At 49.6% G+C, this 14,801-nt stretch overlaps 2 protein-coding genes across 4 annotated transcripts in view; both read left to right on the top strand.

The window, feature by feature from the left end:
* Positions 1-1,386: 1,386 nt before the first annotated feature.
* On the top strand, positions 1,387-10,007 carry LOC102948173 (CMRF35-like molecule 2). The gene is made up of 5 exons (XM_007052726.4): positions 1,387-1,620; positions 2,909-3,244; positions 4,365-4,524; positions 5,267-5,394; positions 6,027-10,007. Exons 1-5 carry the CDS (start codon positions 1,581-1,583, stop codon positions 6,047-6,049), a joined length of 687 nt encoding a protein of 228 aa, XP_007052788.2. The 5' UTR covers positions 1,387-1,580; the 3' UTR covers positions 6,050-10,007.
* LOC119567511 (CMRF35-like molecule 7) overlaps positions 7,629-14,801 on the top strand; it is a 28,706-nt gene continuing 21,533 nt past the window's right edge. Inside the window, exons 1-5 of one of the 3 annotated variants that reach the window (XM_043527671.1) lie at positions 7,629-7,711; positions 11,566-11,916; positions 12,906-12,984; positions 13,679-13,821; positions 14,050-14,753. In XM_043527671.1, coding sequence (XP_043383606.1) covers positions 7,672-7,711; positions 11,566-11,916; positions 12,906-12,984; positions 13,679-13,821; positions 14,050-14,213 — 777 coding nt within the window. In that variant the 5' untranslated portion in view covers positions 7,629-7,671 and the 3' untranslated portion in view covers positions 14,214-14,753. Of the gene's footprint in view, positions 7,712-11,565; positions 11,917-12,854; positions 12,985-13,678; positions 13,822-14,049; positions 14,754-14,801 lie in introns of those variants that run through there. The other 2 variants (XM_043527670.1, XM_043527669.1) reach the window with 2 other exon arrangements.

Below are 14,801 nucleotides of genomic sequence, written 5' to 3'. Positions count from 1 at the left end.
CCTTGCTGTTTCCATAGTTTCCCCTTGTGCTCTCCAGCCTTTCCTTCCTAGCCTCATCTCCACCATGTGCACCACTAGGGGCCCTCATACCACCCATCCTCTAGCACCTCTCGTAACCCCAGGTTGAGTAATGATGCTGCGGCGGGGCAGGAGTGGGGAATCTGCTCCTTCTCCCTATTTTGCCCACAGGGGCTCCACTCTTCTTTAAACTCTGTCCCCTCCACCACCTCCATGCTGATCCCCACTGCCTGCACAGCTGCCACCAGATCCACTCGGCTGCCCCAATGTTACCAACTCTCACGGTTTTAGTGCAAGTCTCACAACATTCGCTGCTTTTTTTAAAGTTCCAGCTCCTGGATTCTTGGGATTATGGGAGATCTCAGCTTTCCTTAGAAAAGGAAACAATACATTTCCAGCCCACCCCGCAGTCGAGAAAAATTTGAAAAGGTGACCTGAGTGCACCCTCAGGTTTCAAAAAGTGGAAGATAAACAAAGAACCCCAAAAGACATCTATAAATAAACCAAAGCTCTTGAGATTTTAAAGCCAATCTCATGGTTGCTGAGACCTACACATGATTTTTGAATGCTGGGAAGGGGGGACAATATCAGTGCTGCCACATAGAAATAATAAGTGATGGACACACAGAGAGCGGACGCCTCGGTGGGTACGTCTACACCAGTGGTTCTCACCCTATTTACCATTGTGGGCCACATATGCAGCTCTCTGTGTGCTATGTGGGCTGCATCTACACAAAATATATCCTACCTGTATGGCCCTGAGGATGTCACATGGGCCACAGTTGTGTGCTGATTGGCCCACAAGCGGCCTGCGGGCCACAGATTGAGAACCACTGGTCTCCACAGCATTAAAAACCGGTGGCTGGTCTGTGCCAGCTGAGTTGGGCTCGCACGGCTCAGACTACGGCTCCGTTTAACGGCAGTGTCGGCCTTCAGGCTTGGGCTGGAGCCGGAGCCAGGGCTCTAGGACCCTGCAAGGTGGGAGGGTCCCAGAGCTCAGGCTGCAGCTTGAGCCCGCATGTCTGGACCACAATTAAACAGCCCTGTAGCCTGAGCTCCTTAGCCTTGGTTAGCTAGCACAGGCCAGCTGCAGCAGGGTCTCTCTCTCTGGGGGTCCCTGCAGTGGAACCAACCAGGTTCCACTGAGAGGGGGTAGGGGTGTCTAATTGGAGGTTGTGACCTAAACCCTAGGTTGTGTTGCAATTAGTAACATTTTTTTTCCAGAGATCTACCATCATATGATCTGTGTATTTTGTGGCTAAAGTTTTCCCATCAGCCTCTGGTATAAGCCACATTTCATGCTGTGTCCCCACTCCTCCTCAATGCAAATAGCAAACACCACCGTAGGGAATGGACGTGGAGCAACTTCCTTCCCTCGTGAAACACCAGCCTCTTCAAAGGGAAGTGGAGCAGCTGAGAGATCTAGAAACTTCAGATTATAAAACTGGTTAGTGAGTCTCCAGGTTTCATCATCAACTGGCCTAAAAGAAGAAGGGTCCCAGAGGTCTCGGAGAAACCTGATTTTCCCAGGGAGTGAGTCCTGTGCAGAGGAAACCAGGACCATGAGGATTGTCCCCATTTTGGTTTGGATTCTTTTCCCAGGTGAGAGTGATGTCGGCGCTGTGGGGATTGCTAGAAATACACTGAAGTGATTGGGTTTGCACAGTTTACAAGCTCTCCCAGTTTCACTGTCAGAGCTGGAAAGCCCCAGATAGGTTCCTGCAGTTGTTACAGCCTACTGGAGATGGAGCTTGCAAACCATGCAGGGAAGTAAAGATTTGAAATCTGTACCCTAAGAAAGCTTTCTGTGGAGAAGACACAAAAAGGTCTAGTCTTGTGTATCTGTTTGCTTGCTTTAAGACGCAGCCCAGACAGTCACGTGAATGTGTGAGAATCTCAGCACTCCTTGAGGAAAAAATGATAATGTTTCTAGCCCTTGTGGTTGCAGAGAAAAACTTGAAAATGTGCCATGAATGCAGCCTAAAGACTCAAATCCAGAAAGCCAAGAAAAAAGAACCACTGATGTATTATGTTTAAAATCTGCTGATTCCTAAATCCTTGTTATGCTTGGGGGTGGGGGTGGGGACTGACCTGATTTTGCAACGCTTGGATTCGGTAACACTGAGCTATTAACCGATGGCTGCAGTTAAGTATCGTAGCTCCGACTGTGAGCTAATGTGTGCACCACCCCTGCGCGGAATGACGGGCCCACTTCACCATAGCCCTGCACCTTGCATAGGCATTTACGTCAATGAAAGTGGGTGTGAAAGGCTACAACATCAGCATGACAGTAGTTTACGGTACTTTGCACTGGTGTAAATGCCCGCGCCGTGGAGCACGTGAGTTGCTCTTGCTCCCAACTCAGCTTTTTAAAAGGTTAGAGACATGAACTTCAGAAGCCAGACCCTGTGGAATCTGCAGTCCCTGTGCAGAGACGCCTCTTCCCCTTGACTCAGTAACTGACCCTGGTGGTGGGACAAGCCACTGGTTTGTGTCTCTCCCCAGAGAATAGAGAAGGTAAAGCGAGATATAAGCAACTTGTATGGAAGGAGTGACCTCCAGCCAGTCTCCAGCCAGCAATATTGAGAGAGAAAACCAGATCTAATTTACTTCATTTTGCTGCAAAGACAAAGCAACGCTGAATGGCAATGCCTGCTCCTGCAGGGTTCCAGCATGTCCTCCCTTGAGTTAAAATAACTCCCAGTCAACTGGGGCTAGGAAAGACCCTGCCCCTGCCAATTCTCCCAGCTCTGCTCCTCCTGCTCCACACACACGTTCCAAATGCTCGAGCATCCCCCACAATCCGCTGCCCCCCAGCACTGGCTGCAGTGCACTGCTGTTCATAGCTAGAAGGATTCTCAGTTTCTCTCTTTGGCTCTGTCTCTCGCAGGCTGCTGGGCAGTGACGGGCCCTGGCACAGCACATGGCCAGCTGGGCGGCTTGGTGTCTGTGCGGTGCCGGTACGGGGCAGGCTATGAGGCTTATCCGAAATTCTGGTGCAGACGCAAAGTTGTGCTGTGTTTCAATCACCTCATCTTTGAGACCAAGGGGTCGGAGGCTGAGGAGACGTGGGGCAGAGTCTCCATCCGTGACAATCACACCCAGCGCGTTATCACAGTTACCCTGGAGAACCTGACGCTGGCAGATGCGGGGACTTACCTCTGTGGGGTAGCCAGGATTGGCCTCCCTAATCCCAGGGACTCCGTCGAAGTCATCGTCTCCCCAGGTAAAGCCCTCCTCTGCTCCCCCATGGCAGTGACAAGAGAGGGGACGCTGGAGGAGGGATGGATGGGGCAGGGAGGGTTGTCTGTAGCTCTGAAGACATTCCTCTAACCCAGGGGAGTCAGACACTGCTGCCTCCTTCAAAGGGCTCCAGCTAGTTGGGGACAGTGGGGAAGGAACTCCCGTCTGATTGCAAACAGGTACATTAGCCTCTTTGCTCCAGCCCTGCAGCACCCTTCATGCAGCGCTAGTCCTGATTGGGGCCCTAAAGCCACTCAGAACTGAGCTCCTCTTTCCTGCCCAGCCCCCACCCCCAGTCCCGCCTTAGCCAGAGAGAGGGCAGGAGAAAAGGGGGATGGGGAGGCAATTCTCCAAAGGGAAGGGGGAGTCATTCCCCAAGGGGGTGGGTGTGTTGGGGGTGGGGACAATTTCCCCAATGGGGGAAGAGAGACACGGAGCATGTAAATGAGGTGGGAGGGATCACTAGATTATTAATTTTTTTTGTATTGGATTGGAGAGAGAAGCAGCCGAGCTACACAGAGCTCTTCCTCGGGTCTGGGAAAGGTACGCCGAGTGGCACAGCTAAATACAAGTTCTGACTGACAGTACCTTTCCCAGACCCGAGGAAGAGCTCTGTGTAGCTCAAAAGCTTGTCTCTCTCACCAACAGAAGTTTGTCCAATAACAGACGTTACCTCACCCCCCCTTGTCTCTCTAATATCTTGGGACCAACACAGCTACACCACCACTGCTGATACTATTAAATGTAAGGGGTGAGTGGTGCTGGCCAAACTCACCATGGCTCCTGCGGATCCTTGTCTCACTGAAAGAGCAGCTGTCCTGAAAAGTTAGACATATGTTCCCAGGTTAGCTGAGTTAGCCACACATGTGTGCAGAGCTCAGCGTTCCTTCGCTCCAAGAGTTGGTACAAAGGCCTTAGATCTGAGGAGCCCTGACAAAATGCTACAGTTTGGATTCCGACGTGGGTCAGGACTAAGTGTGTTGTTTCCATGACAAACATGCTCCATGATGATATACATGGAAGGCTCTGTTGGGGAAGTAGGGGCAAGGTGGAGACGTTTGTGGTTGCGCGTGTTTTTAATTGTGCTGAATTTCTGTTTTTAGCTGCAGCTCTTCCTTCTTCAATCCCAATGGAAAAGGCACCACAGACAACAGACCAGCCAGCTGCTCCTGCCCTCACATGGATTTCCACTGGAAGCCATGTCTCTAGCTCATGGACGTCCTCAAGTAACAGCTCCTTGGACAGCAATGACGTCCAAGCACAGTACGTTCCAGAGCTCACACTTCACTGGGTCTGTAGGCTTCCCCCCGGTGCAGTCAATTGTGGTGTGTAGGGTCCTTCGGCTCTCTTCCCCCGCCAAGATTTCTGCAGCATTTCACTAGTTCCAGCCAGTGAATGCTAGTGAGGTTTTCCATTGGATCCTAGTAACTTTCCGGAGAATTCTGTTGGTGCTGGGATCCAACTTCCCTTACATGATCCTATGGAAACCCACTTTGTTTATTGTCCTCCCCAGCCCCCCAAATAATCAACTCATGGACCTATCAATGAGTTTTTAAGACCTCTATAGCCAGCTAAGAGAACAGAGATCACAAAATGTGACCATTGCATCACCTCCCTGTGCGCGGAGGAACAAAGAATAATGACATGACTGGTGATAACATCCCACAGAAAAACTAACATTGCTTTTATCAGCAAGAACCTGGGGTTTCAGTAGGGCTGGAGTCACATGAAGGACAATGGCAATTCCAGATGCAGAGAAGCCCTGGACAGGGACTGTCCGAGTCCAGTCACATCAGATTATTGTTGACTGGATAAATGAATAAGTAGAGGTGGGTGCTGGGGTTTGGTATAAGGACAGGGTGCTGAGGCGATGGGTGATACCTCTTCTCCCCAGTGAAGCTTTGTTTGCACCTTTGCCCAGAGAACACCCAGGGAACGTATTAGAGGGAGGAGTTGAGTCAAATCTACAGAGCTTTACAGTTTCTCTTGTATTTCTACTGCATAGATCCCAACCCAACATCCTCTATCCCTTGTTCCTGATCGTCCCCGTCTTCCTGTGCATAGTCTGTGCTGTGATCTGGGTGAGCATACAGTACCGGAGGAACTCCAGGGAGATGGTGCCAAACAGACATGGTGAGAGCCTCTGACATTCACACCATGACACTCCATTGGGTGGCTCCCAGTGCTGTCTTGCTCTGTTGCTCCTCAGGGACTGTCAGAGCTTTACCATGAGCACAGAGTAAGGGACAGTGAGTTATTGACTTGCCCCACACAGCCTGGGAGGGAGATTGCAACTGCTCAAGTTACATGGTCCCTTCTAGTCTCCCCATCCTTCTGGAGATGGGGCAAACTGTACTGGGTCTGTCCCTGGTCCAGCATACTTTCCTTGGGGCACCACCACTGCTTTGCTGCCCAGTGCACTGTGGGAGGGGGAGCCAATGGTCCACCCATTCCCCAACCATGGCATCCGTCTGTGACTGGGGTAAGGTAACAGCTCTGCTGAGACCGCTTCCTCTCCTGCATGGCTACCCAGAACACACCCCCAAACCGTCTGGGCTGCACTAGCAGGGCCCGTAGACCCGAACCCTCCGTATATGACTGTGATGAGTATGTTAGTGAATATGGAGACATCCTCACTGCTCTGTATCCCTGATCAGGAATATACACAGCAGAACAGCTGTGCACCCTGACAGGTATGAACAGAAAGCATCCAGTGTCCAATTTCCTCATCCAGTAACTGGTGATGTCTGTGTGTTTTGTTACAGCTGAGGAATTGCCCCTCTCCTAACTTAGGAATGGGTCAGAATCGGCAGAAGAAGGATGCATCCCTCAGCTCTGCCCACATCATAAGTCCACAGAGTGGGCCTGACTTTTCTCTCATGTAAACAAACTATTTTCGCCACATTCTTAGGGGACAATCTCCTGCAGGTGTCTGTCTCTGTGGTTCCCATGTCTAGGCTCAGTTCCACATCATAAACACAATGAATGGCTGGCAAGAAAAAAGGGGGAGGTGGGTATTCTTGCAGCCAACTTAGGTGGCCCAGCGCTGATGGTGCTGCAGAATTTACCCTCAGGAAAAAGATGGAGTTTTCCAAACCTGGCACAAGCCCTTGACACGTGGTTTGGAGCTAGCCATCAATCTGAGCTGGCTCAGACACAGCTAAGAGCTAGGAGAGGGAAAGTAGTAACCCCACCTGAAGTGGTGGAAGACCTGCGGAGACTTGTGTTCCTGACATACTCAGCTAGCACCGTGGCCTTCCAGGATCAATTGGCAATGGACCATTTAGAGATGCTCAGCTGGACTTGGACTTGCAGATCAAGATGAATGAAAGGAGGCCAAAGACACTCCAACAGGCTCTGGGTTTATTCACAGAGAGTGAAACTTTTCTTGGAGCTGTGCACCAGAAGAGGAAGCAGCTTAACATAAAGATTCAAATAGAAGCAAATACAGGGACTGGAAACACATGGCTATGGGCAAAAGAAAAATATAATCTAGAGCCTATGTTTATTCATAAGTTCCTTTCCCATCTAAGAAGGTATTTCTCACCCGATGGTCAGTCCATACAGTGCTTGTGCAGTTAATAAAGCTGGAATCCACCTTTCACAAGACACTCCTGCTGGCCCAGTGTCGCCTCTGTAATAGCTACCATCTTGTGTCCTTCTTTTTCCTTTTATACAGTTCCAGAGAGTCTCTTTTCATAACCTGGGTGGTTTTTACAACTTCATTTTGCCCACAATGGTTCCCCGATTCCAGGTCATTTTCTTGAGTTCTTTTGCGCTTTGTAAAGGCCCAAGTCTGCACCTTGTCTAGAGCGTCAACACCTGGCTGGGCTGGGTCAAAAGACGTCACTTGTTCTCACTCGACTGAGTTAGCTGCAATAACCATGATGATCGGAGAGTTTTTAGATTTTGGCACAGACTAAATGTGGCCCTCTTGGGTGAAATCTTGAAGATGGTGATCGCAGGGAAACCATGCCTGTTTAGGCAAGTCCCTGAGAATAGACTTGTAACTATGTACCTCCATCAGTTGCCAACATGGGGCATCCAGGTCACACGTACTCAGTACTTTTAAGCCAGCCTCATGATTTTTTGGGGCCTGACTCATTAATTTTTGAACACTTGAGGTTGGCAATATGGGGTTTGCACCTGTGCAGCTGCTTCGCTGTTGTTACCCCAGTTGCCATAAACCTCAGAGTAGACCCAACTTCTCAGAGAGACCTATACACTCGCAGGACCGTCTTAGAGAAGTGAGGTAGCTGAGAAATCTGGAAACTCCAAATTGAAGAACTGGCCAGGGAGCCTCAGGGTTTCATTTTCAACAGTGGCAAAAGAAAGAAGATCCCTGCACTATCTTGGAGAAATCTGATTGTTGTGACAAGAGATTCACCTGCTGAGGGAACCAGGTGGACAATGAGGGTTCTCCCTGTTTTGTTTTGGATTCTTCTCAAAGGTGAGAATGACATGGGCTCTGTGCGGGAGGAGGAGACAGGCTCCCTGGACCCCCACAGGTCCCATTGTCCATCATTTACCCCCTCTTCTCCCCCAGTGGGCAGCCTTTGGGGAAGCTCTCTGCAGGCTAAGCCAACAAGCTGGGGTTGGCTCCTGTTCTTTCCTTCACTTTGCAAGGTGGGGAAGGTCTGGCTGGATCAAGGACCAAGGACCAGTCTCTCAGGCAGCCCCTAGAGAGTCATCTCTAAGAGCTGTGTCTCTCAGAGTTTATTGCCCTTTTGCAGGGTTTGCCTTCTACCCCTCTCCCCAGGGCGTATTGCTTTACCATCGGTCAGCCCAGCTTCATGAGCAGTATGCCTCACAGCTGTCTCCTCCTCAGCTGGACTCATTCTGTCTCCAGCAGTCCCTGGGCAGAGCTGCCTTCCTCCTATTCACCCCCGTTCCTGTGAGGAGTTCCTGCCTTTTAAGGTCCTCCCCCTCCAGGCTGAACAAACCTTGCAGGTGCATCTCGTTAGCATGGAGCAGGCCCGGAGGAGCTGGTTAACCTCCTCCATAACAGGATGAGTGTGTGTCCCTTCACAGACTCTTTGTGGATCACTGGAAATACACTGAAGTTATTGGGTTTACACAGTTCACAAGCTCTTCTGGCTTCACTATGGGAGCTTGAAAGCCCCAAATATGCCCTTGCAGTGATTATACCCTACAACAGATGGGACTGACAAGCTGTGCAGAATCTGTTCCTACATCGAAATCAGTCTCCTGAGAAAGTTGTTGACGGAGAAGATAAGAGGGTTGCCAATTCTTATAATTTTATTGGGAGTCTTGTGATGTTTTGAGAGTTTTCTTAAAGACCTGGGTCCTGAAGTCATGTGATTTGTGAGTTTTCAGTTTTCATCTTTTAAAAAGTGCATTTGTAGCCTTCATGGTTGTGGGGAAAAGGTGGTTTGCACTGAAGGGTTTTTCCCCCATTCATAGTCTCCTGCAGGAGTCTCTCTCTCTCTGCATCCTGTGCAGGGTTCGGGGGTCTGAATCCTTTTCAAAATTCCCCAATGAACAGTTTGTGTCAGTGAGACAGGAGAATTTGAATGTGAAGAAGATACGGGGGAGGGGGGAACTTGTCTTGAGATGTAGGGGTGACAGAGCAAAGAGCCAAGTTAACATATAGTGTAAGGAAGCACAATTCTACTGAAATCATGGGGTCAAACACAGGATCTGCATCAGAAAAGAGTCTGCAGAGAGGACAATCACCCTGTCCACATACTCTCAGTGATTGCAATGTATAGAGGGAGCTGCCAGGACAGGGACCCATGAGGGAACCTGCTTCATGGAATTCACTCTCACTCTTAGTCTAAAATAGGGAACTGTCTTGCCAGTACAACTTCTGTCTCTGGTCCAGGTTTCTGGAGAGGAAGGGGAGCACTGAGAGTTGATATTTGTGTATCAAGGCTGGAGTGAGTTATCACCTCTCTTAAGGAGAAAATGTTTATTAAAGAAAACAAACAACTACAGGAACAAACAGATTTCCACACAGCTTGAGTTCTAGCTTTGTCTCTTTTGTTTACTTCCAATCACACCCTGTCTAAGGACCTATACAGCATACAGCACTTGCTGCAGAATAGCATAACTATAACGACACATAATTCAAGAGCAGGGGGCTCCCCTTCCTAATTTTGAGGAGGCTAGTACATTTATTTTTGTTTGTACTAGTTTGTATTTTTAATATATGGCAAAGGCACCTAGAACCCTGCATAGATGATTTTTATGTTCTCATATATTACATCACTGATACATTCTAGTACAGGGGTTCTCAAACTTCATTGCACAGTGACAATGGGTTGACAATGGGACAATGCTCCTTGTCCCCTCCTTTTGACAACAAAAATTACTACATGACCCCAGGAGCGGGGAACAAAGCCTGAGCCTGCCCAAGCCTCGCTGCTCCAGGTGGGGAGGCCAAAGCCTGAGCCCCACCCCCCCCCAGGAGGGTGGGGGCCAAGCCGAAGCTCAAAGGCCCCAGCAAGTGTAAGCCAGCCTTGGAGACCCCATTAAAACAGGGTTGCGACCAGTGATGAGCTGCGAAAATCTTAACAACCGGTTCCCTATAAAAAGTTCGGATTTAAGGGATGTGACACACTATGTATTTTTTGTACCTTTCGCCATAAGAAGTGGCAATGCATTGAGTCATTGGGAGTCATACTTAACAATAAAAAAAATAAAAAAACATTTTTACATGTTTATTACAATAGAAACAAAGTATTGCTTTATTAAACGCATATCAACATAATGAACGAGGCAAGTGCGACCCCTGTTAATAAAATAATAAACTAGACAAGGGGTGGGCAAACTTTTTGGCCCGAGGCCACATCGGGGTTGCAAAATTGTATCAGGGGCCAGGTAGGGAAGGCTGTGCCCCCTCAAACAGCCTGTCCCCACCCCCATTTGACCCCCATCCACTTCCTGCCCCCGACTGCCCCTCTCAGAACCTGCACCCATTAACTGCCCCCAGCTCCTTGTCCCCCTCCTGAGACCCCCCACTCTTACTTCCCCCCAGGATCCCACCCCCTACCCAACTTGCCCCGCTCCCTGTCCCCTGATTGCCCCGACCCCATCCACCACCACCACCCCGACAGACCCCCGGAACTCCCAGGCCTACCCCCCCCCCCCGTTCCCTGACCACCACCCCAGAACCTCTGCCCCCTCCAACGACTCCCTGCCCCTTATCCAACCCCTCCTCCCAGCCCTGGCCCAGCCCCCTTACCATGCTGCTCAGGGCAGTGTGTATGGATGCCACGCGGCCCACTGGAGCTCGCAGCCCCACCCCCTTACCAAGCCGCTCAAAGGGGCAGGCGCTGCCGAGCGGCCCAGGAGCAGTCCAGAGCGCTGGTGCCGGTGGTGCGGCACGCTGAGGCTCTGCGAGAGGGGGGAAGGCAGGGGAGGGGCCGGGGGTGCCTCCCCAGCCGGGAGCTCAGGGAGCTGTAACAATTTTTAACAACCGGTTCTAAAACTGCTTCAAAATGTAACAACCAGTTCACGCGAACCGGCTGCAGCTCACCACTGGTCGTGACCCGTTTCGGGGTCCAGACCCACAGTTTGAGAACCGCTGACCTAGTATCCAAAACGCATATCCTCCAAGATCTCCTGTCTCAAACTGCCCATTGTCTCTCTCTTCATTTTATCTTCTTTTTTTATAAAGTGTACAAGAGGGATGTGAAATTAAAACAAAGCCAAAGGAAACACGTTATCAGTTAAGAGTAAAAGAAGCAGAAGTGTCTGGGTGTTACTAACACTGGAGGCTTTGCAAACTCCAGAGGGAAATGTCACCACCTCACAAGCACTACTCACTTTTTGGGGCGTTTGGAAGAAAATGAGCGAGAAAGAATCAGCTGCCGGGAAGATGCAGCTGCCCCGTGCTGGGGTGATTCTCTTACTTCCAGGTGTGAGGTTCATGTTCATCCATTCATGCCCGAGAGGTTAATTTAACCAGTGGGCTCAGATTCATTCTCTTCCCTTTTCCCTCCGTCTGCTTTAGACAAGAGACACCCACAAGTTCAGGGCTGGTGGGTATTCTGATCTCCGTCTGATGGAATCTTTAGCGCTAACACTGTTGGTTATTGTGTTTATACTCCTCCAGGGTGTCAGAGACTCACTCCCCCCCGCCCCCCGCAATGTATTTCTTATAAGGTTTCCCCTGGTTCCTTGCATGGTGTCATGCCATCCAGTGCAAGGGATAGTAAGATGTAGAACACAGTGACCAGCCTGAGCTTAGGGAGAGGAGTCACTTGAGGCGCGGCCTTGTATCCTCAACCCTTCTGTGTAGGCCAGAGATTACAAGTTTTGCTTTATTTTGTTTTTCAGGTTATTTCCATGGGCTGGCAGCCCTGGAGCTGACTGGCCCAAGGGCAGTGAGTGGGCTAGGGGGCAGGTCAGTGTCTGTGCCATGTCAGTACCATGAAGGATATCAGGAAACTCCAAAATATTGGTGCAGTGGAATAATTTGGCAGAGCTGCTCTAAAGTGGTTGAGACCACAGGGTCGGAGGCCGAGGTGAAGTGGGACAGAGCCTCCATCAGAGACAATCACACCCTGCGCATGTTCACAGTGACCATTGAGAACCTGACACTGGGAGACACTGGGATTTACTGGTGTGGTATAAATCTAAGAAGCAAAAGTGATTTTAATTCCCCTGTTAGCGTGACTGTTCTCCAAGGTGAGTCCTTGCTCTGATCTCTTTGTGGCAAAGCGGAGCCCAAATGTAGCTCAAGGTGGGGGAGAGCAGGGTTAGAGGCCAATCTTTGCTATGCCTGGCCCCTCCCCTTCTTGGTCAACAAGATAATAATGGGGTGGGGGAGGATGGATTTGAGAAAGTCAGAGTGGGGCCTGGGATCCACATGTAATGATTCATCACATCACAAAGGCTCCACCCTGGAAGGAAGAGAGAGGTCATTCTCCTCTCCAATCCTGGCCTGGTCTGCATCAGCTCCCAGGCTGGCTGCAGCTAGGAGATGCCGAGGCCTGCTTTGCCAACCAGCAGGCAGAACCATGTGGTAGATCAGCAATGAGCCAGCACTGCTCAGAAACAGAGGCTCCAAGGTTGGCTCTAGCCTGACTTCTAGCCCTGGTGTGAGGGTAGCAGCCTCAATATCTTCTCTCTCAGCAAAATAAGAGGGGTAGCTGCTGCCCGACATCAGTCAATCAGCTCCCACAGAGAGGTGAGAGGGAGGCTGTGGGCAAAGGATAGCTCCTCCACTCTACTCCAAACTTGCCTGCTGGGAGCTGGGGTCCTCATTACAGTGCCTTGGAGGGGCACCTACCAGGAAGCTTTGGGATCTTGCACCATCCTCAACCCAGGACAGCAGTTGACTCAACAGGAGTGGTTACGTTTGGTAGCTCCTCGTGAATGCTTTGCTCCATGTTTAATCCCCTACTTGATAAGGGCTAGTACCCCAGCGGTAGCTGCTGATACGTGGTGGGATTCTCGCTATGTTCTCCCTAATTCCTTTTGAACCTACTGCACATGGGTTGGGCGTGAGTTAATTAACATTTGTGAAGAGCTTCCAGCTCAGCACACGAAGCCATGGTAGAAGTGTGGCGTGAATGTTAATATCGCATAAATCACATCAAGATATTTTGTTTTCTGTCAAACAGAGTTTTTCTATTCTACTCCATATCCATCTCTATCCTTTCCTCCATCACCAGTTGCACCAAAACCAGAGATGTCGCATCCCACACAGCAGAGTAGTAACTTCTCCTCAGGACCAGAGCTGGAGTCCAGAAGGTCTGTTTGCTTCAATCTCAGTGAAATCCATGGCACATGTAGCTTCTAACCTTTCTTTATTCTGGGAAGGTTCGAGGGCATCCTTGCCAATATCGCTCAGAGAAAACAAGAGGTTTCTCCCATGTGCTCCTATGCTGGAGATAACGTTCCACATAATTCTCTCTTTTTCTAAGATTTACCACCCCCACCCCAAGTTTTCTCAATGAAACCATTTTGTCATCATGGCGCACTACAGAAACCCAGAATCAGCATTTCTTGTGATAAGGCTGAAGTTTGTTGTGGTCCTTCTGGACAGAGGAAACCCCATCATCACCTTCTATTCCTCTGCTTTCTACCAATTCTCTAACAAGAGCAAAGAATTCTCACAGATACCGTATGCCACAAGAAAGTCTATTCTCAGGACAGCATGGATTCTGAGAGGGTAGGATTGATTTGTAGGTCAGTGGGGAACAGCTGAAATGTTGAAGCATCTGTCAGGTCTTGTCTGGGCCAACACTAACGTTCCAGATGATTTTGCTTGCTGCTTTCAGGTAAATATTGTGAGCAAATGGATGGAGTTCGCTGAGGCCTCCCCTTCACTGAGAAATCTCACAAACATTTTCAGACAGAGTAGCCAGGCCAGTTTTATTCAGACAGGTTTGATCTCTCACACAGAGCCTTACAGATCAGGTGCCATTTTCTTTCTCCTACCTAGATACCAACTCAGCAACCATTTCATCCCTTTGCTACTCCTGGGCTTCTTGAAGACCTCCATTTTCCTGTGCCTAGTCTGTGCTGCAATCTGGGTGAGCGTACAGAACAAGAGAAACTCCAAGAAGCTGGTGCCCGATGGACATGGTGAGAGCCTCTCCCAGGGGAGTTTTACACTGCATCTGGTTACTTTTAGTCTAGTTTTATTCCCCAGCGTATGAATGAGGAGATCCCCCCCATACACTACTGCATAGCCCTGCTCAGCAGTTCAGAGAGACCCACAGGAGCAGACTCATACCATGATGGGTATGAAAAAAGCAACCAACATTGAGGGCTTTGCATCCAGTAACTGGTGGCTTCTGTTTTTCGTTTCAGCTCATGACCTGCCTCATTCAGAGGTTAGGAATGGAGCAGAACCAGCAGAGGTTAGCAGACCACAGCCCTGTGTATCTGCCCAACCACCGAATGAGCTCGATTTTCTCACACAAGTGAGAATGTGGAACAGCTCCAGTGAAGTCTATCAAGCTACACTGGTGTAAAGCCAGTGTCAGTGAGACAAGAATGAGAACCAGAGTCTCGGGGAGGGGGGGGGAGGGGGGCATTTCTGGCCTAATATTGAGGAGTCTAGTGCCCTAACTCTTGTTTGTACTAGTCAAGTATATTTTGACTATATGGCAAAGGCACCTAGAATCCTGGAGAGGAATTTTTGATATTCTCTGTACACCTAAAATAGATAAAATATTCAAATCACTAATACATCCCAGTAACCAAAACTGCCATCCCTCCTAGAGCTTCCATAACAAACTACCCATTCGCTCTCTCCTTTCACTTCACCCTCTTGTTATGAAGTGTGTAAGAGGCACATGAGGTTAGCACCTGAAAGGCATCAGCTAAGGAAAGACGCACAAGCATTGGAGTGCCATTCATGCTGCAGGACGTGAACAGTCACATTATGTCATGTGCTAAAACCCAAACCAATAAAACCTTTTCAGTGAGAATATGGATTTCTGGGTGGGCTGGATTGGTCTGTGGGTCAATCAGTGACAGCTGAAATGCACAAGTATCTGTAAGGCCCTGGGGAAGGGGCGGGGAGGGAAAAAATCAATGAGTTCAAGTTCTAATTGATT

The sequence above is a fragment of the Chelonia mydas genome, chromosome 14, assembly GCF_015237465.2.
Source record: "Chelonia mydas isolate rCheMyd1 chromosome 14, rCheMyd1.pri.v2, whole genome shotgun sequence".
Classification (NCBI taxonomy): Eukaryota; Metazoa; Chordata; order Testudines; family Cheloniidae; genus Chelonia; species Chelonia mydas.
Note: the sequence above shows the minus strand (reverse complement) of the source record. Positions and strands in the feature narration are given on the sequence as shown.